The following is a 27382-nucleotide window of genomic DNA, read 5'->3' on the forward strand; positions in this document are numbered from 1 at the left end:
TAATGAGAATAGGAACTGAGCCATTGTTGGTTATTTCAAACGTAATGAATTTATGGTCCGATAAACTTATTTCATCATGAATAGTCCAGTTATTAACCAAATGTGCAGTATTTGCTTTAGTAAAAGTTAAGTCAGGCATAGTTCGGCTTCTAGCTTTGCTCGATCTTTCACTATGGGGAAGGCCTTTAATAACGATTTTTTGAAATTTTCAAATGTATATGTCTAGCCTCCAAATTCCCCTAATAAAAATTTGCTTATATTCTTCCATCATAGCGCGGCCTGTCCTCTTAGTGCAGATGTGGCGATGGCAACTTTTTGTCTTTCAGGCACAGGGTAGAGCTGAAAATGATTGTCGAGGCTTTCTAGAAATATCGCCACCGAATTTTTTCCGTCGAAATTGACGTTTGGCTTGATTGACGCTCTCAACGTCTGGACCAGGTATCCAAATCCTTCCAATTGGCTTGCCATTTCTTGTTGTTGTCCCGCGGCTTCCATCCGATTTTCGGCCATTTCAGTTCGACAAGTGTTCGGGCGCGAATGTAAAGTTGCGCGCTTCCAACCTGCACGCAACAAAGTGGTGACTGCAGAAAACTGGAAATTAGACAGAGTCTTGAGAACGGTTTATGTCCCTTTTTATTCAACTTTAGAAATTACAATTGCGTGCTCTTGACGCTCACAAACTACGCCGACCCGGCGGTAAAATAAAAATAAGAAACTAAAAAGATAATAACGAGTGACTAACTACGAGGCTCTCTAAACGTAACTAACCTCACCGCGTTCTAAAATACCGCTGATAATTCAGCAAACTCTGAATATTACGTTGAAAGATTAACAATTTGCCGAGGCAAGCACACAGGCCGAAACGCGTGGTTCTTCAATTTCTAACTAACCGCCTCCGCGCTCGTGAAGTAAGAAAGCACACTTCGAACTCGTTTCCTTTCTATTTAACTGAGAATACTTCCGCTGATAATTTGAATCCTTGCGCGTTCTACTAAAATTTACATACGCTGGCATTGGCAGTTCCAGGGGAAAGTAAGGCTTGACAGGAAAGATAGTTTAAACTTAAAATAAATGTTAGTTAAAATAAATATAAACCCTACAACTGAAGAAAACACAAGAAATGTGATACGTTTGGCAGAGGAAATAATTAAATGAATGTATTTCAGTCTTGTTCCATGCTTCAAAAAATATTTATTTCAGATTCTAAGCAATTCATTCTACTGTTATACAAAGCTGGGATAAAAACTAAAGAAAACACGAAGATAATTCTAAATAGATTTAATTACTCTAAGGAAAAGACACTTAAAATCCCTCAGTATACTCTCCTGACATGTGTGTCACTTTCTGGAAGGTGTCCTGCACCATGCCAGCAGTTTTTCGTTTTGATAATGAGATCATAGTCATACAAACTCACATCATGGCAGAATGACAGATGCTCCAAAAGACTGTATAGCCATTTTTGCAGGAAATCAATGACAATGCTTCCTTTAAACATCGTTCTTTGTCACTGAGGATGATACGGTATCATCACTAACTCGTGTTGTAATTGCAAGTGTTAGACATAGATGATGTTTTAGATGACGAATTATATTATCCTCTATAATAATGAGCGATGTCATAATCTCAGCACTATCACGGACTTCATGCGACGAGTCTGTCTCGACGATATCTCTCATGCTACTCATGGGATGGGTGGCACTGGAATTCCCTATATACTTGTCCAGTTTGAGTCCATCTGAATATAATCTTTTTCCAAAATGAAAAAACCTCTTTGAGAGACAGAATGTTATCCGGGTTTTAGGTCAGTCGCTGAGGAGCATCTATAGAAGCGAGCTTGCTGATGGTGAACAATGCCTTCCAGTAAATAGCAATATTTATTAGACACAGCTGGCGATTATATTGAGAGAATGCAAATTTTTGTACGTATGGCAATGAAGTCTTTTCTTCTGTGTTGCCACTACTTTGTATCTAACCACAGTATATCAGTAGTAAGATATCTAAATAGTTTGATTTATTATAGCAAATGTCAGAATGAGACTTCTTTTTTATGTTTGGAGTTTGAGAATAAAAAATACGGGTGTGAAAGGGTTAAGAGAAGCACGAGTTTGGCCACACTAAGTTAAAATAATATACAATAAAAAGGCACAAGCTCAATATGATAATGGTATCTTGATACCTACATGATGGAAAAATATTTTTAAACAACGTTATTTAAGAAAAAAAAAACTTTCCTTTCCTTTCTTTGTAATGACTATGAATCACTGTTATTTCCTACGAAAAAAATCATACTATATACTATTATTACCTATTGCATATTAGAAATTCTGTATGATACACTATTATTGCCTGCAAAAATTATTATACATTATTATTAATTACTGGAAATTTCATTTTTGACTTCTAAAAATGAGAAACAAAAATTAAGTTTATATAAAAAAATCTGTTAAGGGCAGTGCAATTAACTGATTGTTACTAAGAAACAGTTAATAAAGGCAGAAAAGGCACAATTTGTGTCGGCCGCTGTTAGCTATACTTAAAGTCGTTATTTGTCATCCAGACAGAGGATAATCTTTTCACAACGTTTTAAGCATGTAGTAGTTTTGACATCGTTAATTTACATGAAATCATTCGACCATTTTGGGTTGATATTCGCATACTCAGAAACTTTTATAACTATATTATTAATAATTTTAATGTTTAAGATGTATTTACAATATCTATAGTTTTAATTCAACTTTTTACATTTATGCAAACAGCATAAAAAGTGTCTACATGTTCCGAAACAATATACTGTTTTTTCAGGAATACCTGTCGCTTATTAAACTCGCTGGTCAGCCGCTTATTACGTTCAAATTTCCAGAAACCAAAGCATATACCTACGTACTTATCAACAGAAAAACAACCGTTTATTAAACACATCTTCGCCACTTATTAACTCAGACAGGCAGGAGAGGGATTCTCAGGTATCAGATTATCCTACTTGTAGCTATCAAAACTTTTCACAATTCATCTATTCACAATCATGCATTCTAGATCGTGGCTTTATTGTTCAGTTACATATTTCTTCAATTCAGTTAGATATACAGTGCTTCATTGAAAGGTTCAGATAGGAAGTGCTTCAATAATACGGGTTCTACCGAGGCGTTCGTCTCGAAGGCCGCGGTTTGACCAAATGCTTCCTACTCCTTGGTCTCTGTACTGTGCAGATATGGATTTTAGAGTCTTTTGTCCGCGCTGGACTTCAGAGGAGCAGAAATTCCATACCTTAATGTTAATAAAAACATTCATCTGAAACATTGTAAATGAGTAAGGGTTCCTTCTCGAATACCAGTTGATAGGAGGCGAAATTTCAACTTCCTTTGGGATAGGCACATTATGCTCATAGAGAGTTATAAAAAGGTTCATGAAATGCTTCTAAATATTCCTGTACATTAAAAGTCTGAATGGAAACGAAGTGGTAACTGTAAACTGAAGAGAAAACAAAAAAAGCATTGCTTATGCTCGTAATCATGAAGTGACAGATGGATTAAACAGAAAGAGGGCAATCTTTCTACTGGCTAGAAAAGTTTTGAAATTTGAATAAATCAGTGACAGGAGCATTTTTTTAAATTTGTCTTCTACTTAACTTGTAACATATCAAAATGCCAACCGAAAAGCCTTAAGCCAACAACTTCTAGCATTTAAGCTTTAATTTTAAGGTATTATAAAACTTTCAAATGTTATTACAGAGAAGATGTTTTGTAAATGATGAAAAGAATTGAATTTTGTGAAAACATAAAGACTGGAAAGAGATTAGTAAGTCGATATCTGTGCTAGAAATCATGCAGATTATATGCTAAATAGTGAATTTAGGAGTTAATATCTTAAATAAGTAAAACGTGCTTTCGAAAATATGGCTTTTATGTAGAAAAAACCTTAGATGAACTATAAACTGTAATTAGTAGTTCAGGTAAGTTATGAGGATTCTTTTTTAGAATATGGATCAATTAACAACAATACGAGATAATGTGTACAAAACCTGATTTCGAAAGTGTAGAGAAAGGTGATGACATATTATCATGAATTGAGAGAGGTACCGCAAATCTGGAAAAATACATTGAGAATTTGAAAATACATTCTCGAATTGAAAGCTGCTGATCAAAAACGCTATCATTAATTTTACGAAATGGAGAATAGAACTGAAAACTGTTGTTGAACACTATTAAAAACATAAAGGTAGAATAATTGTTTGTAAAATGCAAAATTTCATCAAAAACAAATAATAAAAATTCAAATATAAGTTTCAAAATTGCGTAAACAATTAAATTTTAGTATTTATTTGTAATTATTATTTTAGAATTAATTAAAAAACTAAGTGTTAATTATTTAGTAGTAATAAATTATAAATAATTTTAATTGAAATTTTAAAACTGATACTACGGTTTGGAAAACGCATATCATGTTAAGTGATTTTAATATACGGCGGGTGCTGTATACCATTATTTTAATTTCTTCGAATGAATCAGAAATCATCCCTTTTAAATACTGCAGAATTGATTATCTTTCTAAATATCATTAATAAATAATTTCATTATAATTTTCATAATCTTCGTCTTTCTAAGTCAATATTATATCTTAATTTGATGCCTGATGTCATTATTTTATATTTCGAGGTTTTTTTTTTTTAAATTTCAGAACATGCTAAATAGTATTTAACTATGAGAAGTATTTTGTCTCGTAGGTCGAATACTTGATTATTCTTAAGCATATATTTCTAAAACATTTGCATATTCCCACGTTTTTCACTGTAGCATATTTATCAGAGTAATTGTTTCAGTGCAATTGTTATTTTTCTGTTAAGGAATTACATTATTTGATTTTTTTAAATTTAAATTAGCTGTACTAAAGCACACTTGGTCTACAAAAGAAAGGCAAATCTCCTTGAAATGAACGCCGATTGTGTCAATTGTCATTTTCAAACGCTGCTTAAAGATTAGTTAAGACGTATGAAAATTGAAACACCAGCATTTTAAACAACTTCTCAAAACGTGTTTTAGGATTTTCAATAAAACTGGTTAATTTCTGTGAGATCGTGATTTCAGATAGCACCAGTGCCGATCTTAGACCGTCGGCCTCCCACGTGCAAATTAAAATTGATCGACCTTTTTACAAAATTGTAAAATATGCTTAATAATCATCTTTACGCCCTTAAATTTGGTCAGTCACGTGCTGTGCACCATCTTGCCTTCCGCTAAGGATTATCCATCAGAATAAAAATATTTATTATATAAATATCCATCAGAATAAAAATATCAGCTTTATCCATTAGAATAAAAAAAAGTTAGAGGGTTTCAGATCTAGCGATCTAGATGAAAACTCGTATACAAAAAGTGACGAATTATTACTTTCAATCAAAAGTTAAAAACAAGAATGAAGGCAGAAAGAAGTGATACTCTATTCCGTGTGACTATAGAACATTTGCTTCTCTTCCAAGTTCCGAATAATATTTCGTATTAGATCACCATAATAATGACTTTAGAATAATGCATCAAAATCACTTTCAAGATTCCAAAGTAAACTGTTAAAAATTTTATCAACTTTGTACTATTAAAATTTTTTGATCATTAAATAGATAAGTGAAAGTTCACTTACCTTCTAAATAGGGCTGTCCTGAACTGCCTTCATTCCTTCTTGTCGGTATCCGTCTCTATAATGAACTTGGATTCACTGCGGAACACAGCTATAAACTTTTTAAAGAAATTTTAATTCATATGAAAGATATCTACAAAATATTTACAAGTTATAATGAATACAAGTATTATATATACGGAGACGGTCTATCGTTTCAACATCTGTTAGACGCGTCAGCCGTTCAACTGACTACTTTTAGTCTCTTTCGCCAGAGGGCGTCCGTGGAAGCAGAGTTCTAGTAAGCAAACGCGTCACTCCCACCTTGAGGTCCAGTATCAGCAGAGGATGGACCTCAACTGACCTGTAGTTCAAGTCTTTTGAGATTTTGTCACACATCGAGTTCTGTACCTCACTTGCATATCCGACTCAGGTGTAAAGTTGAGTTCAAGAGGTATGAGGTTCTTAGTAGGTCTTATAATCTCCCCTTGTGCAGTTTTCAGTTTCACTAATCTAATGTGTCCGTTGTGGGATGGAAAAATTTCCAGGATTTTAGCTAAGGGCCAGTTTATCCTTTTTTCGTTGTTGGACACAATTACAAGATGACCAACTTTCACAGAAGATGGTTCGCGGATGAATTTTGAGCTTTGTTTTAGTTGCCCTAAATATTCTGATCGAAATCCTTTTCGTAAATCTTTTCTCAATTTGGCTCTGTAAAGGTATCTTTTATTGATGGATTTAAAATCCAAAAGATCTAATTCAGGAACTCCAGTCTCTGGAATTTCTGTTAGAAACATTGCTGGGGTGAGAGCTCTTAAATCCTTTACGTCTTCTGACAAATACGTGAGAGGACGGTTGTTCATAATGCTCTCGCAATCACAAATGATTGTCAACAACTCTTCGTAGTTCAGAGAAGATTTTCCTAGTACCTTTCGAAGAATTCTCTTTAGTACTCCAATTAATCTTTCCCACCACCCTCCCCACCATGGCGAGGAAGGGGGTATAAATTTTCATTCAATTTTCTTAATTGTTGCATTTTCTAGAATTATAGTCTATGGTCTTAAAAAATTATTTAATCTAACAAAATTGGTTCCATTATCGGAGTATACAGTGACAGGTATACTCCGACAATGGAACCCTGAACAATCGAGCAATGAATCGCCTGAACGCATGCAGGAAACTTTCGGTTGATAGAGATGAGACTGCTCTATATATTGCACAAGTAAAAATGACGATCCATGTTTTTTGGCCTCCTTTTAAAATTAAGGGACCCGTCAGATCAACACCAATAATCTCAAAAATTAAAGCATCTCTTATTCTGTCTTCAGGTAGTGGCGCTTGAGGAATCTTATATGAATCAGAGTCGAACCTTCGACATCGTACACAGTTTTGGATAACCTTGCGTACGGACTTCCTACTCTTTATGATCCAATATTTTTCACGTAAAGCGCACATAACGAACTGTACTCCAGCGTGACTTAGCCTTTCATGTTCAGATTTGATCAGTTTTAATACTAATGGATGTTCTGAGGGAAGTAAAACTGGGTAACGAAAGTCTGCATCATCGTCTGTCTGAAAGATACGTGTCTTCACTTTTATAAGGCCACTGGAGTCCATGATAGGTCCTAGAGTACGTATTCTTTTATCTTTCAATCCTTCGAAAGATTCTCGTTTGATGAGTCGGAAAACCACTGTTTCAGCTCCTTTTAGTTCCTCGACTGAAATTCTCCCATGAGTTCTTTCAGATGGTAGTGTTGTAGCATTTTTAATGAATCTAAAGATCCAAGATATGACCTTTATGATCTTTTCAAATTTTGAAATATTGTCAAAAAGCTTAAATTTATCTGTATTCGTGTTATTGCTGGCTGAAACAGTTCGTTTTCTCTCTCCATTTACTATATCGAAGTCAGGATGTTATCCATCTGCAATAGGCCACTCTTCTGGAGGTCGATAAATCCAATCTGGTCCTTTCCACCATTCGGATTTCCTCAATTCTTTTGCAGAGCAACCGCGTGATGGCAAATCCGAAGGATTAAACTTTTCGGGAATGTGATGCCAGTGATCTGGGTTACTCAATATTCGAATCTCATTTACTCGATTGGCTACAAAAGTGGACCAATTTTCTTTCTGTTTTATCCAAAAGAGAGCATTTGTGGAATCCGTCCAGTAATTTCAGCATTCTTGCAGAATCAGTTTAGGCATTAGAGTAACTGGACTAGTAAACCCAATTGAGTCAAAGATTTTACTCAATTCGGAAAGAACAGATCTTTTGCTCAATACAGGGTTTTCTTCATATTTTACGTGACAAGACAAAGTATCGTCAAACAAGTCCCATTTCAATCCCAATATTGACCCAATATCTTCAAAATCTTTATCAGAAAGGTTTAGAATTGAAGTTTCATTTTTAAGTCTATTATGTTTCCAACCTCTTAGGTCAAATTTTGCAGTAGCCATTATTTCTTTAGATCCTTTGATAAATGAGTTTAATTCTTCAATTGATTCCACGCTCGCTACGCAGTTATCCACATACATGGCTTTCTTTAGCTTTGAAGCTATTTCCCGATGTTGTTTTGGTACATTTTCTAAATGGTAGTTAATCGTGGCAGCGAGTAAAAAGGGGTTGGCGTTTACGCCGAATAAAACCCTTCGGTGCCGATATATAGTCAGTTTTTCAGGCTGTCCTTTCTCCCACCATAGGAACCGGAGAAAATCTCGATCCGCTGGGTTCACACCTATCTGAAGAAATGCTCTTTTTATATAAGAAATTACTCCATACTTCCCCTCTCGAAATTTTGTCAAAATTTTGGGGATCAATTCAAGATAATTAGGACCCTTTTCCAGGCAGTCGTTCAGAGATACCGAATTTTTCTCCTTTGCAGATGCGTCGAATTTAGGTAGTAGAATTTTCCCAAAACACTGCTCTATGTGGCAGATAATGCCCTTTGATCTTTTTTGCCTCCGAAATATCGATAGGTTCAATTATTCCCTCTTCTACCCAATCCTTTAAAACAGTTTCGTAGGCTTTTAAGGAATTCTTTGTCTGAAGGATTTTCACGCAAGACTTCAGACTCTTTTCTGCAAGGATTCTATTAGCTGGCAACTCAGGATGAATTTGAAGCCATGGAAGTGACACCTGATATCTTCCAGCGTCATCTCTTTCTAAAGTACGGATGAAATAATTTTCTGTAGCCTTTTCTATTTCTTGTTTTGTTTGCGAAAGAGCTGGTTCAGTTATTCCGATAGAATCAAGAGACCACAAGTCACAAATGTGTAGTGATAAATGAAATTCTTTCCCTTTACCCTTGTTCTCCCTAATATTGTCCAACCAAGGTGTGTATTCATCGCTACTAAACTCTCCGTTACGTGTTTTATTTCCCCTGTAAAGAGTTTTTCCGGCATAATCTGCTCCTACAAGCATGTGTATTTCGTTAGGGTGTTTTTCAAATAAACAAGAATTCTCATTAGTTACATCACTGGGAAAAATTTTGTAACCTCTTAGTTTCTTTATGCAGTCCCTATCCTCCAATTTTGGAATATGTGAGCATATGGTTGTTTGGCTCAAAACTTCCATTTCGCGTGTGTGAATCCTGTTTCTGGATTATTCAACTTAATCAGATACTTGTTGTGATTTTCCCTTTTTTTCTATCCCTCCAAAAAGCCCACGAGTCACACTTTCCTGACCTAAAAATTTTAGTTTTAATTTCTCCGCAAGAAATGTGCTGATATATGATCTGCTACTTCCGGTATCCAGAATTATTCGTATAAAATTGCTTTCACCATCTCCGTAAACATTGGCAATTAAAGTTTGCAAGATTACACTTTCATAGGATGAATTATTAAGGCCTTATTTTCAATTTGTTCTTCCTTAATTTCTCCGTTTTCGTTTTTAAAACACATTATAGTGGCATGTCGTTGTTTACATAATTCACACCTTATTCTAGAAGTGCAATTAAAGCTAAGGTGCCGTGGGTGTAAACAGAGATAACAGATTCCGTTCGTTTTGCATTTCTCCCTTTTTTTCTCAGTAGACCATAAAGATGCTTGTTTACACGTTATAGACTCGTGATCAGAAGAGTCCCAGAAAACACATGGTGTTTGTCCCCCCGCAAACTTGCGTTCGTCAACTCCGCAGCTGTGTGTTTCGCAATAGGTCTGGTTTCACTCAGTTTGTTATGCTTTTGCGGCGCCGCCTTTGGCTGGACCGTCTAGAATGTACGTTTCCGCGCAACTAACTGTTCAGAAAGAAATTCCACTAGGTGATTCAAATCGTAATTTGATTTTCGAACTGTTTTATTATATTCCAAAACCAAATCTGCGGGCAATGTTTTAAGCAAAATAGGTGTTAATAAAGCTCCATATGTGTCTGAGGTCATATTTAATGATTCAAGACATCGAATATGTTTCTGTATATAATTGAATAACTTACGGAAATTTTGAATGTCATTAGAATCTTTTAAAGGTCTTATTTTCAGTAATTTATCTATATGGGCGTTTATCAGTACATCTTTATTTCCAAATCGTTCTGTGAGTAGTTTAACTGAAGTTTCGTAATTTTCATCGGTTAAATCGAAACCGTCAATGGTGTTATAAGCAGTACCTCCCAAAAAGGATTTCAAATAATTAAATTTGCTTATAGCGTCAAGCGTATTATTTTAGTGTATGGCTGATGAAAAAGTGTTCCAAAATTTTCAGCCATTCGCAGCTCTCGCCATAAAACTTCGGAATCGTAAGTTTAGGAAGCTTCACATTATGAGTTTCGATTTTAACGTTTTCTATAATACTTTCACTTAACTGTTCAGTGCTTCTTAACACACTTCCTGGTCTATATCCTTTATGTCTATTAATTTTTATATATCGGCATCTATTTGTTTTAACTCGTTCGATTTTTCATTTAAGAGTTCTAAGGAAATTTCTAGTTGCTCCGCATTAACTTCTGTTTTTGGTAATTCAGTTTCGATTCGGCCAATTAATTTTGTAAAGGCAGCCCTTATGTGGCCGCGTTTCCTTTTCAATGTACCGATGAATTCAGTCATTATGTAATATTCAATAATTCAACAAGTATCAGCAATTCACTAATTATTTATGCTTATGTATTATCGATATCACTGACATCAATTTAGACAGTTTCAATAGTTAGGAAAAACGCAGTTACTGGCAGTTCCTGTTCGGGCGCCATGTTAAAAATTTTATCAACTTTGTACTATTAAAATTTTTTGATCATTAAATAGATAAGTGAAAGTTCACTTACCTTCTAAATAGGGCTGCCCTGAACTGCCTTCTTTCCTTCTTGTCGGTATCCTTCTCCATAATGAACTTCGATTCACTGCAAAACACAGCTATAAAATTTTTAAAGAAATTTTAATTCATATAAAAGATATCTACAAAATATTTACAAGTTATAATGAATACAAGTATTATGTATACGGAGACGGTCTATCGTTTCAACACCTGTTAGACGCATCAGCCGTTCAACTGACTACTTTTAGTCTCTTCCGCCAGAGGGCGTCCGTGGAAGCAGAGTTCTAGTAAGCAAACGCGACATAAAACTTGTGTGATGGGCAAGATTACAATTAAAATTTCTTAAATTTATTAGTAAGTTCTTAAATTTACTAGTAATTTTTGAATTTTTTGCACAAGTTGCGTTATTATGTGTTGCAATATCATTGACATAGAATTAAAAAAAATATTTCGTATAACTAATTTTTCGATTCTTAATTTTTTTAATTCATCTTTTTTATCTAAAAATAAAAAATAAATAAAAAAAAAACTAAATCGCAGAATAGGCTTGTATATTTCTTCACCTCAAAATTGGTAGCTCTTTTTTTGATTACGCTTTGTTTTGTATTTCTTCTTCCTTTGTGGATTTTCCTTTATTACTTACTTATATTTTATTTTATGACGTGCGGGTAAAAACTTTTACTCTAAGACTCCGAAACAGAAATCCGTCGTCTTCATCTTTTACAATTAAATATCAAAATATTTTTCAATCCTTAATTTCACATACATTTTTCAATTAATTTCACACATTTCCTACATTTGTTTTACAGGTTTGAATGAGCAAAAATCTGAAAGGGAGCTTAAAAAGTTCCTGTTTGCAGAATATGATAAACATGTCAGACCTGTTATGATACCTTCCAATAGGATTAACGTTTCTGCTTCATTGGCGCCAATGTTTTTACACGAAGTGGTAAGTTATATAAATATTATTGTCAAATAAGAACTTTCAGCACTTTTAATACCAAGAACTGAATTTGTACGAAGTTGAGTACGACGTATAATTTAAATCCAGTAGACATACCAAAGTATTGTAATAAAATCTTTCCATTATTGCCTGTATATGATTACTTCTTTTACCTTACCTGTTATGTTATTTCAACATAATATTTTGCATAGAAGAATATGTAATCTTTTATATAATTATGCAAAATGTAAAGGTACCTAAGTCCTTGATAATTAGAATTAATAACCTATGAAAAATTAAACTCAAAAAGTATATAAAAGTCCATAAAAGTTTTAAGAACATATAAGCATGCGATTTTCACAAATAAACTACTAAGAAAATCCTATAAAAAATATTACTTAAAATCGCTTGAATACGCTGTATTTTTTACTCCAAATGTTTTAACAAATTTAAAAAGTGGCCTATACTTGAAATAATAAATAATTTTAAAGCAATTTGCTAGCATTAATTGTTTTTAGATACCATGAGCCTATAAAAACTGTAACCAGAGTTTTCGGGTGGAACTGGCAGCTATTTTTTCTTATCGGTCTGTACCAGCGTCACTTGAGTCTTCCTCCTAGGATACGGTTGCCATTTGATAAACCGGGATCTTCGACTATTGTCAGCAAATATATTAAGAGAGAAAAATCACTCTTCATTCTAAAAAATGTAAAAAATATAAGAAAAGTATGACATAGCAATAGTTTATGAAATAACTTTTATACTTTTGTTTCACACAGCTCGGAGTTTCAATTCGCAAACAATTTGGATTAGTCTAGGCAGATCTTTTGGGGAATATTTTATGATTTTTGCAGAATATTCCTAGAATGTTCCAAGTATACTGCAATTTCAAATATTTTTCCGATCTATTGGAAAAAACCTGCTTGAAATATTCCAAGTACATATCTTGCGAATATTCTTCAACATTGTAGAATCCTTTTCGTTTATTATTAAAAAGCATACCAAGCCTTGAAAAACAGTTCATTATTTTGATGGTGTTTTGGATGGAAGCTCAGAATTTTTTTATATTGACAAAGTAACAGATTTCTTTTCTATTTATAGCCCAAATTTCTAGAGCATGGGAAAAATATACTTCGGATATTTCTGAAAGTATGTTAAATCATACAATATTTTTTAGACAGGAAAGATAAGAAAGACAGCGATGTCCTCGCTACGCACCTCCGCACTTCTTTATTGCTAGCTGGAGGTGAGGAATAAGAAAATTCCTTGCATTCTTCTCCATCTAATGGGTTACTGAGAAGCAAGGTACCACTCACCAATTATCTTCCACCACATTCTTGTTCGAATATCACTTGTAGAATTACCTAATATTTTTTGAGATAGGAGAGATAAGAAAGTCAACAATACTTTGAACGAGATTAACACAAAATTTTTAATTACAACAGAAGCATACGAAAAGGAAAAAAGAATTTTTTAGTAGTATTCTTGGTATCTGAAAGAAAGAGAACATTTGGATATTCTATGCATATTCTAGTATATGATTGGATGGTTATGAAATTTTTCTGGAATATTTTTATTCAATTTTCGGATTATATCGAAGATATTCTTAGATTATGGTGGGACACTATCACATCTAAACTTTGAAGGTATCTGCTTGAAATCAAAGCACAAATGCGCAAGGACTACCTCTATCAAATATGAAGGAAAACATCACATGCGCGTCCATTACTATCTTTCACTCACACTTACACTTTAGGGAAACAAGAGAACCAATCCAAATTCTTATTCGGAAGGAATAATCCACAAAATTCTAATAAAATTTTCAAAAAAAAAAAAAAAAAAAATGTCTTGAGAAGCGACAAACCTAGACAACTTATCGTGCAAAAGAATAGTATTATTTCCGAAGAAGGACAGATAGGTACATGGGAAGAAAAGTTTCCAGTAAATGGAAAATTTAAGGGAAAAAAACAGTTTTTCCTATTAAAAATCAAGAACGGAGAATCCAGCATGTTTGCTAGATATTCTGAAAATTTTATTTCAAAAAAGTAAATGCTTTCATTAAAAAAAAAAAAAAAAAAGAACTCGGATAGCTGGCAAATTTATATTCAGGTGATGCGATGTCTTATGATCACTCGTTGTTTTATGAAAAGTACAAAAATGTTTGAGTTGAAGATAGACTCGTGTGCAAATTAAAGAAAATGCTATGTCGAATTTCTGAAAAACGGATGGGCAGCTTTTAATGAAATTTGGTATGAATATATATTTATGAGAGGGAAAAAGATGTACTATTCAAAAGACATTTTATGTATACATGATTATCAATAAAACTCGCAGCGCAAGGATGCCTCAAATCCACTTTGCGATATCGAACTGAGTGTAATACAGGGTATGGTCTTCTTTCACAGCCAGATAGTCGCATAGCGTGACGACATATTAGACAGAATGCAGTTGAGGAGTCAATGAGGTAGTCGATACCACTCCAGCAGTAAGCATTTTCCATCTCTGCCATGGTTCGCGGAAGGGCATAGTAAAATGAAATGGGCCTCCCAAGAGTCCTAAACCTACTCTGTTAAGTTTCAGAGATCTGGCTGGCAGAGTCGTAGCTAGGGTTTTCAGCGCCCAGGGACAACTGAAGATTTCGCGCCCCCTACTGCTTGCTAAGGATGGAAAACATTTAATTCTAAAATGTCGTAAGATCAGTTTGGCGCCCCTTGGATTCTGCGTCCGGGGACATATGCCCCCCTTGCCCCCCTCTAGTTACGCCCCTACTGGCTGGCCAATCCTTGTGGCTAATATCCTCATTTTCCAGGTAATCGTCGTCCAGCTTAGTCATATGTCTACGAGCGTTTTCATTGATTACAAGAATCTACTGCTTCCTTGAGAAGTCGAACATAGGGCTCTAATATCTCCGTTCTATACCTCAGTAAAATCACCTGCGGAACATTTGTCAAACATATGCAGAGGTGAGAAGCCGCTCAACAAAAAGCCTGCCCAGATCATTACACTTCCACTATCGTAATGATCCTTCTCCCTGATGAGGCAGATATGGTATCCAATTCCACGCCGAGAATTAGTGACCAGGCTAAATCTGTAGGAAGCATGGAACTCATTGAAGTGTGGTCCAAAGCGCATGTTTTCTGCAAATGAACTCTGTTGTACACTACTGTGAGCTGGACTCAGATAGCAGGTCTTCTGGCATACAACTCTATCTTATGAAGCTTTTGGGCAACTTTAGACAGTGAAACTCAGGTTCCAGTGGCAGCATGCAGCTCACGAGAAGCTGTAGCAGTTCTCTGTAACAGCACTGAAAGTGCTAAATAACGAATCTCAGTCGTCGTTGTGGGTCTTGATTGATCTTGTCCAGGTCTTTTCGATATGTATTCTGAAACTGGTTCCACAAATTGCAGACGAGAGTGTAGCAGTTCTATATTGCCGAGCTGAAAATGCCTAATGAGTTGTAGTAATAATAAATAATAGTTGTGCATCTTGTTCGACCTTGCTCATCTCATCTCGATATGGATCTAGTGTTCTTAAACTGTTTCCAAAAACTGAAGACGACATTGGACGTTACACTGAACTCTGTAGACACCTTCACTTGTGATTGGCCTACCTCCAATCTACCGACAATTCGTCATCTCATTGCGTCATCCATACGTTTGTGGCCATTCATTTCATCTGATACCTGATAAAATTTACCCAGTTCTTATGAGAAACACGGAGAATGTCGTGAAGGGGTACGAGCACATAAAAACCGCCGAAAGCCCCTACTGCGTTTATATCCTCTCCACTATCACAGGTCTGCAGACATGCTGGTATTCGCTTATGTATTCGACTCTGAACAGTTGCATAATTCTTCGGAGGCCTAATTAGCCCTTATTTAATAATTTTCGTAAAAATAGGTATAATTTGCAAACTCTCTTAATTTTGCATACGTGTGAACGATTTTCATGCATATGAAGATTCTGTACAGCAACATAAAATTACATTAAATAAACAAGATGGGAAAGTTCATTCTTTATAGCGTTTGCTGTAGCAGAATTTGGCTGCATTACAAATCAAATTAAAAAATTATAATGGAGGTATTAAATAAATGATATGAAATTTGGATTTTCTAACGACATGATTTTTCTAGATTTTGGATTACGTCTACAGTCCGATAAAGACTTCTCAAGTTTAAGTATCTTGAACTATTCTTTTATTGAAAGCTGCAGATTTCTGAAAACTACAAATCGGTGCATAATGCCTTATTCGCTAATCCCCAAATTTGCACTGCTAGAGCTATTCTTTTATTAAATACTGTAAAGTTTAGAAAAATGCAGTCGGTGCATAATGCCTTATTCGCTAATCTAATCGGTGCATAAACACAAATCGGTGCATAATGCCTTATTCGCTAATCCACAAATTTGCACTGCTAGAGCTATTCTTTTATTAAATACTGTAAAGTTCAGAAAAATGACAAACTTTCATGTATGCCTTTTTTCGCTTATTCTTAAGTTTGTGGGTCTGCAGCTATTCTTATGTTATTGACTGCTATAGAGTTAAAAAAAGACAAACATGCAAATGTGCCTTATGCACTCAGTGATCAATTGGGGATGGACCTATATTTTCTACTTACGCTTTACTGCTTCTTTTGTGGTTATGTATGTATAGGTACCCCACCTAGGAATTATTTGAGTTGCTGGGAAAAAGCGCGATAAATTTCACTCCGGCCTCTATATAAGTATCCAAGCATTTATGTGTGACAGAGGAGATAATGCATTGTTTTACTTTTATTTGGCACTGTCAAATTTTATCTCATTTCTATATTGCATTTGACCGTATTTCATGTTACATAAAAGTATTTATTAGATTTCACTGCATTTTTAAAAACTATTTTTGTTATATGTTACTGCATGTCCTCATATGCAACATAATCATAATCTATTTTTAGTCTATTGTAGATGAAAGAAATATAAATCTTTATTTTATAAAGAACACATATCTTAATTTTTTTGACTAAATATAAGTAAAAATTTTGATCTCCTTTTTTAGGATGAAAAAAACCAATTTATAGTTATGGACATCTGGATAACGATGGTAAGCAAGCAGAACATTTTTAAGCAAATTTTCAGTTTACAAAATTTTAATAAAAGTCATAAGTAATTCAAATATTTTTATTCATTTTTTCTACATTTTTGTTACAGTATGTCAAGTAAATTATAAAAGAGGGGTTCTGAATCTTTTGCGATCCCGGGTGTGCTGCCGGGGTGCAAATGGTTGGAAATTACAGCTAGCAATTTGAAGATGCGAGCTTCGTATCTTGGAGAAGACGCACTTCATTTCTGTCTATGAACTTTTTAAGTTTTATCGCTTTCTGTCTAAGAAAAGCCAAAAATATTTCCAGTGCCATCAAATCTAAAATATGGTAGACGATGCGTTGCCAGCAGATTTGATTCAGGCCTCTTCTCAGTTGCTCTTTACATGTGGAGCTTGTAAAGAATACTCGCATTTCTGCATTTCTCTTGTAGTAAATTATTAAAAATTACAGCTAAGATTTAAAAAATCTGTGATTGGAATCCCTGCTAATGAATGGTGGATATTTGCAGTTTCTCGCTCTGAAAATAAAAATACGATTATTTGTATCGAATGGAAATGTACAGATAAATGTCGTTCTCATTGTATAAGCAAAGACTTTAATCACAAAGTATAACAGTGCGAAATAATAAAGTCTGAATGTGCGTTAAACGCATATTAAACTATGCATTCATGATTTACATATATTTATGAACAAAATATGACATAATATAACACGACGTTTAAAATTATGTCTCAGTAATTTCAGAAATTAATAACGAATAATTCTGGGTAATTAGGGAAATAGCGTTTAGCTTCTAGGTAACATATTTATTTAATTAATGTTTCAAAGTCACAGGTAAAAGAATGCCCGAGAAGAGCCGTTTCAAATGTGAAATAGTGGTACATTTTAATAACTGTTGCAGTCGCAACGATGCTGAATGAAAGCATGCAGACGCGCTTGTACAAGTGTCCTAAAGTGTCCTATGCCATTTGTGGGATTGAGTTCCATACGCTTTGCACATGGTCTTTAAAATCAGCAACCACTGGTTATGGATGATGCTGGATTTGTCTTTCAATCATGTCGCATTCTTTTTCGTAGAAATATCGGTTGATCTCGTAGGCCAAAGCAACATATTGACACTCTGTAACCCCATTGACGTACTAATTTGTTATCAAGGTGTGCGGGATAATGAGGAAAGTACTTCTTCTGTAATAGAAAACTGCTTTCCAAATCATAATTCTTGGTGTGGGATCAATGTGTCTGCGCAGCAGATAGTTGGATTCTACTACTGCCAGCACGCATGCACTGTGAATATATCCCTGCCAGATCTTTCTAAAATATAGTGAAAAGAAAATTTACCTTCTTGTAGTCCTATTACGCGGCGATTTTCAAGCTCAGTAAGCTTCTGATTCCGCCTTCTTCGTCTCCTTAAAGGAACTCTTGCTCACAAAGTTCAGACTAGAAGATAAAGTAGACAAAGTTTACTTTGCGTACTTAGAACAAACAATTTCATAGTGTTCATAAAAAATGGCAAGCATGTTCATAGTAACCCTGCTAATACTATACGTATTTGCCTAGCGCGAAATTTAAATAAAACATCATCTTTCAAATGTGCAAATACGCCTTTATCTAGCAGAATTCCTTCTTGATGTTGCGATTTCATTTTCCATTAGTGTTTATTTCCAGGCTTTACTCTGCACACCCTGAAACAACACTTAAGCGTCCTATGCCTGAGATCTATCTCTACTCATAGAAAAGAAGCGGAGAAGAAAGCTTCGTCACTGGTTGTTTCACAAACGGCATGTTGTCTTCGTGGTTTATCAACAGCTGGTTTTGTTTAGTTGTGGGCTTCTTATGTTTTCTGTTGAAAGAATTATTTTGGAATGATTCTTATATTGGAATGTTATCTTTCATTAAAAAACTGCTTTCCAAGCTATGCCTGCATCACGGAACTACGTCGAATAAATATTTAAATAACTGGACGCTGGCTGTGACTGTAAACTTTCCCTGCCAACTCGTTTCTGTTAAAACCATTTGTTTTCATATATAGTCTAGCTGTAGCATAAAAAACAATCAACAAAACTTCTACTACCCTGCCAATGCTTTTATTAGGATTCAGTGCCGGTCATTTTCTTTTTCATTAAATTGCTAGTTTGTACCATTGACTTCAAATCAAATAATATAAATATACTGCAAGTGAAAAACCGATAAGCAAATTAAAGTGACAAACTCTTCACTCCTTTAAAGCAGGGGTCTCCAAACTACGGCCCGAGGGCCACATCCGGCCCGCGGACAGATTTTATCCGGCTCGCGGAGAGCTAGCATACTTGAAAACTCCTTTTAGAGAACATATTTTTTATAGCAAATTAAATTTAGTTTACTGAAGTATTCTAATTTTATGTTGAATAATTATTAATATGACATCTACATTGATATGGTCGTGGGCTAACTACTCATAACATTGTTGTAGGCTTATTGTTATTGTTTTTGTGATAAGTTGGATAAAGAAACACAGAATTGTAATGAGTAAAGACATGTATAATATGCAGAAAATTTAACTTCAGTATATAATAACTAACAAATTATTGAAATGAATCCAACTAACATTCTATACATTTTAATAAAAACATAACTTATAACAAGCATAATGACATATGAAATACTAATAAGATTTATGTAATTGAGATTTTCCACTGACAATAGTTTGTAGTTGTGGACTAATTTTACTTGTACCAATTATTAAAAGAGATTTAAGATGCTCATCAGTTAATTTAGATCTGTAAACATTTTTTGCGTACTTCATTTTGGAGATGGTCTTCTCACACAAATAAGTAGTACCAAAAACAGAAAACAGCCCACGAGCAAATTTATGCAAATTATCAAATTGTGTCAGTGGAAGACTCTTATAAAATTCCAACAAAGATGAGTTTTGATATTTGTTCTTAATTATATCACTGCACTGTAGATCAATTATTTCCATTTGAAGTTCCGGGGCTAGGGTTTCAATGTCAGTATCAAAAGGATTCTGAAAAATCTTAATTTGATTCGAAATGGCATCAAAGTCCGAGAAACGAGTATCAAAATTTATTTTCAAAGCACTCAAAGTTTCGATTGCAAAATCGATAGGAAACTCAGTCTCAGTGGTGTGGCTGAATATTTCACATGTTTTAAAATGTGAAAAACATTTACTTCGTAGTTGTGATTGAAACAGTATCAATTTCTTCCGGAATGATTTGATATTAGTGTATAAATCAGGAAGATGCTGGTTTTCTCCTTGCAATCTCAAATTCAGTTCGTTCACATGTTTTGTCAAATCAACATAGAATTCTAACTTCCACAGCCATGCGTTGTTTTGTAATTCAGTAAGAGGGCGATGCTTTTCATTCAAAAAAATTTCGATCACTGCTCGAAGTTCAAAAAAGCGCTGAAGGACTTTCCCACAACTAAGCCAACGTACGGCAGTATGATAAGGTAAGTTATTTTCTCCAATCTCTTCAATAAATTGTCGGATTTGTCGGTGATTCAACCCAAAAGATCTGATAAAATTAACAGTTGATATGACTGGTTTCAGAACTTCAGACATATCCAAACATTTTCCGCACAAAGACTGTTGATGAATGATACAGTGTAAGACTAATGGTTTTGAACCACCGTCATTTTCTACAGCCTTTGACACAAGAGCGACCACTCCTTTATCTTTCCTACTCATGTTTTTGTCTCCATCAGTTGTAATACATTTCAAGTTTTTCCATCGAAGGTTCTTTTGATTAATGGCCATTTCAACTCCTTTAAAAATATCTGTACCAGTAGTTGTGCCATGAATACTATACATATCAAGAAGTTCTTCATGCACTTCATAGCTTTTATCTACTCCTTGAATATAAATCAACACCTGAGCAGTACCTGACACATCCGTTGACTCATACAAGGCCAAAGAAAACCACTCAACATGTCCCTTTTTGTCGAACAGTTGAGAGGATATATTTTCAGCGATGTTTTCTACCCTTCGAGCCACAGTGTTTGCTGACATACTGACAGTTTTTAATAAATTTACCTTTTCAGGGCATATTTCTTCGGCTACTGCAATTATGCATTCTTTGATCATTTCTCCATCGGTGAATGGTTTTCCACGTTTTGCAATTTCAAGAACCACACGAAAGCTGGCACGAGTTGCAGCCTCTTGTTCAGTTTTGAGTTTTGTAAATGAAGATTGCAATGCAGTTTTGAAATGAATCCGAAATGAATCCGGAATGAATCCGAGTTTTGAAATGAAATCCAATGCAGTTTTGAAATGAAGATTCAAGAACCACACGAAAGCTGGCACGAGTTGCAGCCTCTTGTTCAGTTTTGAGTTTTGTAAATGAAGATTGCTGCTATTTCAATCCGCGCTTCATAGCTTCGAATTTTTCTGTCCGCAAACTTCCTGTATATTTTGAGTAATTTTGAAAATGTTTTGTTTCATAATGACGTTTAATGTTATATTCTTTGAGAACGGCTATGCTTTCATTGCAAATCAAACATAGCGCCTTGTTACTGGACTCAATTACGAAATACTGAATGTTCCACTGATCTTTGAATTTTCTGCATTCACTATCAATTTTTCGCTTCTTTTCTATACTACTAAATCACACACAAAAGCAACAATTCAAATCAAAATATTGTTACAAAGATGTCTTAAACTTAAACACGCACAAACACGTTTTAAGGAGGTACGCACTATTTTATTTCACAACAGTGTCATAGGAACTGACTTCTGTACGTGCTATTAGGGCCATCTGTTAGCGATAGAAGGTACTACCTATTTCCGCTTGTGTCCACCAGATGTCGTGTCACGTTACTCCTCATGGCTCGTACTCTACGACTAATCTAGAAATTACAGATAATGACAGGAAAATTAATAATATGCAGTGTTGCCGTTTTGCGGACTTTAGTCCGATTTGCAGCCTTTTTTAAACGTTGCGTACCTTTTCGGACTTTTTTTTTCATCAGTGGACTATTTCACTTTTTACCACCGGCAACAATGATAATATGGTTTTGGCCCTCGGAACTTACTGGAGTAATCAGTATGGCCCTAAGGCTGGAAAGTTTGGAGACCCCTGCTTTAAAGCATCGAGGATTAGTCTTTTTCTGATTACTCATAGCTTCCGTTTTTACCACACGTATTGACGCTGGGTGAAACAGTAAGAGATCTTTCAATATTTTACATTCTTTTGAACTCTGACTTTTAAATAAATATTTACATTAAAGTAATGCACGATATTATATATCTGCTTCGTCGGCATTTCATTTTATGCGTATGAGATTTCTTTGACAACCTTGTTTCTGCAGCAGATAAATCAGCATCTCTGTATTCTCTACAAATTAGTTTGCAAACAATGGTTTCTTCTTTTATTTCCGAGGTTAAACCAGCCATCTGGGGATAAAAAAATCATCTTTCTTAATTTCCCTGGCTAATTCTTCAGCCTTCTGACGCATCAATAGACCGTTACCTGCCAGTTCGTTTTAACGAACATGTTGTGGTGTAGTGGCCGAAACCGCTATGCAAAACCTGGGTTGTGACATCAGGTTCAAAACAAAACACAGCATAAAAATTTTATTGAACGAAAAAAAAAAAAAAAAAAAAAAAGGCTACATACAATTCTGCAGAGAAAAACCTATCTAACTCAAAAATCAAATTCTATACATTTTACGTGCGAGAGCAATTCGTGGCTCTCGAGCTTGCGTTTTTAACATTGCCAACGATTTAATTATTTTAATAAAGAATATTTTAATAACTATTGAAAACGTATTTGTAAATTAAAAAAATAATAATTTTCAGCTTATGCTCACGAGACATCCTTGTCCATATAAATCTTCAGTCTCTTCTTCTTTTATGTAACCTTATCACAGCTCCTCCCCTCATAAAGAAATTTTTCTTGACTATGGAAGGAAAAATTCTAAATACATTTCACTGCTTTGGCCTGACTCTAACCGGAGTCTCATCCAACAATTTAATATCCATTTCAACCAAAAACGTACAGCCGGGGTCGGACGAAAACACCGCTCCATACTTCCTTATAACTTCTTGGAATTTTCCTATTTCCTCTGCCGAAGCTCTTTCTTCTAGCTTACTATCTCCAACTATTTTCCAAAAATCTACCTGAGTTGGATCAGCCAAGGGATAAGGAATATCCACTTCTCCCTCAATATCTTCCATGACCTCCTCTATCACAAGATTCACAAACTCGGGGCGCTGATAATAAGGTTTCATCAAATTTACGTGATAAATGGTGTCACTGCTACGCTTACCTGGAATCTCTACCGTATAATTGGTTTCGGAAATCACACTAGTTACTTTACCTAGCTCTATCCACTTCAGAGCCATTTTGTGTGGTTTAGACGTGGCTAAAACAAGCACGAGATCTCCGACCTTAAACCTTCTCCTAACAGCGTTGCGATCATACCAGAGTTTCCTTTTACTCTGACACTCTTTCATCCTCTCTACAGCCAGCTCCTGACACTTCTTTAATCTGTTTATTAAGTCTAGAACATACTCGACCACAGTGGGGTATGAACTTTCTTCCTCTAGCCAGTTTTCATACACAATCGTTTGAGGCATTCTTAAATTTTTTCCATGTACTAACTCCCAGGGACTAAAACCTGTGCTCTCATGGCTAACAGTTCTGAGGGCGAACAGAGCACATGGCAAACATTCTTCCCAGTCCTTCCCGCTTTCCAAGCACAAAGCCTTCAATACTTTTTTCAAGGTGGAATGCAACCTTTCAACAGAATTGCTTTGAGGGTGACACACAGAAGAATGATACACCTTAATTCCGAACTTGCTAAAAAATTCAGATGTAAGTTCAGTGGTAAACGATCTACCCAAATCACACTGAATTTCCTTAGGGTAACCTGATCTAGAAAAGATTTGTATCAAGGCTTGAATCACACATTTAGAGTTTAAATTCTGTACAGGAATGGCATCTGGATATTTGGAAGCAACACAAATAGACGAAATTAAGTATTTATTTTCACGCGAACTAGGGATCAGAGGACCTACTGCATCAATATTTAATCTGCTAAAAACTTCTGATATAACAGGCACAATCTTCATAGGGGCTTTCTTTTTATCCTTATTGTGACCTACACGCTGACAAATATCGCACGTCCTCACAAATTCTTCAATTTCCTGGTAGCAATTAGGCCAGAAATAGGATGTGTCAAAACTCTATCCTTGGTTTTTGTTACCCCTAAATGACCAGAGATTTCCTCGTGGCATAACTTCAAGATCCCTTTCCTAAAAACGAGAGGCACACACAGCTGACGCTTATCTTCCCCTTTTTTAGAACTTGCCACTCTGAATAGTCTTTCCTTGACTATTATAAACTCTTTTTCATTTTCACTTTCCCCTTTCTTCCACAGGGTCGCTAAACTAGCGCAAGTTTTTTGTGCTTCCAAGAATTCTGCTGGCGAAACATCCGCAAGGATAGACCTTTCTTCTAAACTGATGTCTGCAATTTTAATTGCCTCCTCCGTATTACTGGTTAAATTCCTTTCTTCCGAATGCTCATTATTGACGGCCCTTTCATTTTCTATCTCTTTCTTTTCTTCCGATCTGGAATCTAAGTCTTTTGCACTCGCTCTCTCTAAACTCCTGCGCGCATGCGCCTGACTACGAGTCTCCACAGCATTCAAAGGAACCGGTCGTTCCCTAATTTTCTCAATCAACTGTGCAGTTTTATTCCCTAACAAATAGTACTCTTTATCTAACTCTACCGGAGTAACCGCTGCCTTTGTGGTGACCACACCAAAATCACCTTCAATGGTGACTTTCGCCAAAGGTAAACATTTACATTCTGTGTCCAAAGGCTGTTTCGCCCATACAGTTTCCCCTAATAAGTCATTAGTATTAATCCAAGTACTATTACACAGATCTATACCAGCTCCAGTATCTCTCAGATATTCTCTCTCTATCCCATTAATTACCGCTTTCTTGAAATACGGCTCAAAACATTTTCCTAAACTCTCCGTTCCTAGATTAGTCACCAGATTAGCCTTATTCTTTTCCAGCGACGGACAGTTAGGTCGGATATGTCCGTCCTTTCCACATTGGTAACACCTTATTTTCCGCTGTTTCTCGAAACCTGCTTCATTGAAAACTTGCTTTTTTTAGGAGCCTCCACTTTTCTATGCTCCTCTGATTTAATTCTTTGATGACCACTACTTTTCTGATTATAACTACAATTAGAATTTACATACCGCTCTCTATCTTTCTCAAATGGTTTCTTTAACCCCACTCTCTGTTCTAACTTCCTCGTATCTCTTCGCAAAGCCTCATACTAGTCGCATTTCTCTGCTAAAATGGAAGCTGTTTTAAATTCTCCCAATTGTCTAAGTAGTGCTCTCTTATTTCTAGAGGGACTCGCCGCTTAATTTGCTCAGTGAGCATAAGTTCCTTAAGACTTTCAAAATCTTGAACTTCTACTGAATCCAACCAACTCTCTAAATACACTCTCAATTCATACACTAAATCCACCCATAACATTCCGTTTTTCTAGAATGTTCTTCAAATTTTGTTTTTAGTGCCCAAGAACTAAGCTTGAATCTCTGCATGAGTAATTTCTTAACATGCTTAATCATCCCCTTTATCCACTGGTTCTTTCACTATTAACTGGGCTACATCGTAAGGTAATAAAGGAATTAATTGCGAGACCCAATCAATCTCATTAACGTTCTCTTTTTGAGCTTGTTTCTCAAATAGCATAAAGAATAATGAAATATCTGTATTACTCGGTTCAAAACGCGGTACTAGATCTTTCAAATTAACCTTTTTTTCTCTAGATTGTTCAACTTTCGAAATCGTGGAAGCTAGGCTCTTAGTCTGAACCACATTCATCAGTTTTAACCTTTCTAATTCAAAAACTCGCTCCCGTTCCCGTTCCGCTCTCTCTTGTTCACTTTCCCGTTCTGCTCTCTCTTGTTCACGTTCCCGTTCTGCTCTCTCTTGTTCACGTTCCCGCTCTGCTCTCTCTTGCTCGGCTTTTTCTTCTGCTTTTCTCTGCTCAGCCGCAGCCCAAATTCTTGCCGCGTATTCTTTCGCAGCTTCTTCTTCATAGTCCTCGGCATTTAGAATAGCCTGCCTAATTTCTCTTACTCTATTTGCCTGAGACACATTTGTTTCAAACTCCTCCGCTAACTCCAATAGCAGAGCTTTAGTAAATTTTCTCATAAACTCACCCATTATGGAAAATTAAAGAAAAATAACCTGCCCCGAAAAACAATAATACAAAAACAACAACAGGTCTATCTTTCCAAACCTGAATAATTTCCTAACAATTCTGAACACAAATTGCCTTACAACACTTAATGATAATATCTATGCCTACAAACAAAGCGTATATAAAAAAATGCTAATTAAGAGGCAACCTTTTCCTGCTCTATATCCAAAATAAGCCTAGTCTCGAATAACTGGCATAACCTCTCCAAAATCACAAAAATAGTACTGACCAATTTTGAAGACGCCTTCGATTGACTCTCCTGGCACTACTTGGATATTCTTCCTGGAAATTTCACTATTTTGCGGCACTAGATCACGCTTCCTCCGGTGTTCCCTTCTGACACATTGTCACTTGTCACTGAAGAGGCTTCACCAAGCGAACTGTCCTTGCACGCAAAATTAGATCGCTCTTGAAGAGAAGAAAGTCTTGACTGTTTACATAAAACTCAAGTTCACAGGCGAAAAAGTCCGTTCCTAAATTTACTCTCAGGAACAATCCCTAAAAGCTGCCACAAACTTTTAATATTTACTGCTGTGGTGTAGTGGCCGAAACCGCTATGCAAAACCTGGGTTGTGACATCAGGTTCAAAACAAAACACAGCATAAAAATTTTATTGAACGAAAAAAAAAAAAAAATGGCTACATACAATTCTGCAGAGAAAAACCTATCTAACTCAAAAATCAAATTCTATACATTTTACGTGCGAGAGCAATTCGTGGCTCTCGAGCTTGCGTTTTTAACATTGCCAACGATTTAATTATTTTAATAAAAACTATTTTAATAACTATTGAAAACGTATTTGTAAGTTAAAAAAATAATAATTTTCAGCTTATGCTCACGAGACATCCTTGTCCATATAAATCTTCAGTCTCTTCTTCTTTTATGTAACCTTATCACAATGTATATAAACTATATAAATCTTCGGTGCTTTCTCAAAACCGTGATACTTCCCGTTATGTAATTTGTCTTTTATTTTCGTTTCAAGGTTTTCTGGAATCTTGATCCCTTAGATCATTAGGTCTTTTGTAAATTCCATGATAAGAAAGCTTAAAGAGAACAAAAAATCATAGACATCACACGACTTCTTTGTATGACTTATTAAATTATACACATATTTCGCTGCATTTCATTTAAACTTTATTAACCGATTCTTCAAGGCTAGTTCAAAAGGACAACAAAAAATGCACATTTTGGAATTAAACATGCCAGTCAATTACTTGCATTTTTATTTTTTCAATAACAAGACCAACGATTTCGAAATTAATAAGGGTAATACCTAAC

General features: G+C 35.3%; 1 protein-coding gene across 4 annotated transcripts in view; it reads left to right on the forward strand.

Moving 5' to 3' along the window:
- LOC118190674 (neuronal acetylcholine receptor subunit alpha-6-like) overlaps positions 1 to 27382 on the forward strand; it is a 91022-nt gene that overhangs the window by 15456 nt on the left and 48184 nt on the right. For all 4 annotated transcript variants that reach the window (XR_015041676.1, XM_085818659.1, XM_085818658.1 and 1 more), the window contains 2 exons: positions 11655 to 11794; positions 16820 to 16864. Coding sequence is in view for 3 of the 4 variants with exons in the window: in XM_085818659.1 (XP_085674785.1) it covers positions 11655 to 11794; positions 16820 to 16864 (185 nt within the window). In the remaining variant the exon portion in view is untranslated. The remainder of the gene's footprint in view (positions 1 to 11654; positions 11795 to 16819; positions 16865 to 27382) is intronic.

The sequence above is a fragment of the Stegodyphus dumicola genome, chromosome 6 (assembly GCF_044657685.1).
Source record: "Stegodyphus dumicola isolate Sdum_Otavi_A_Nest chromosome 6, ASM4465768v1".
NCBI lineage: Eukaryota > Metazoa > Arthropoda > Arachnida > Araneae > Eresidae > Stegodyphus > Stegodyphus dumicola.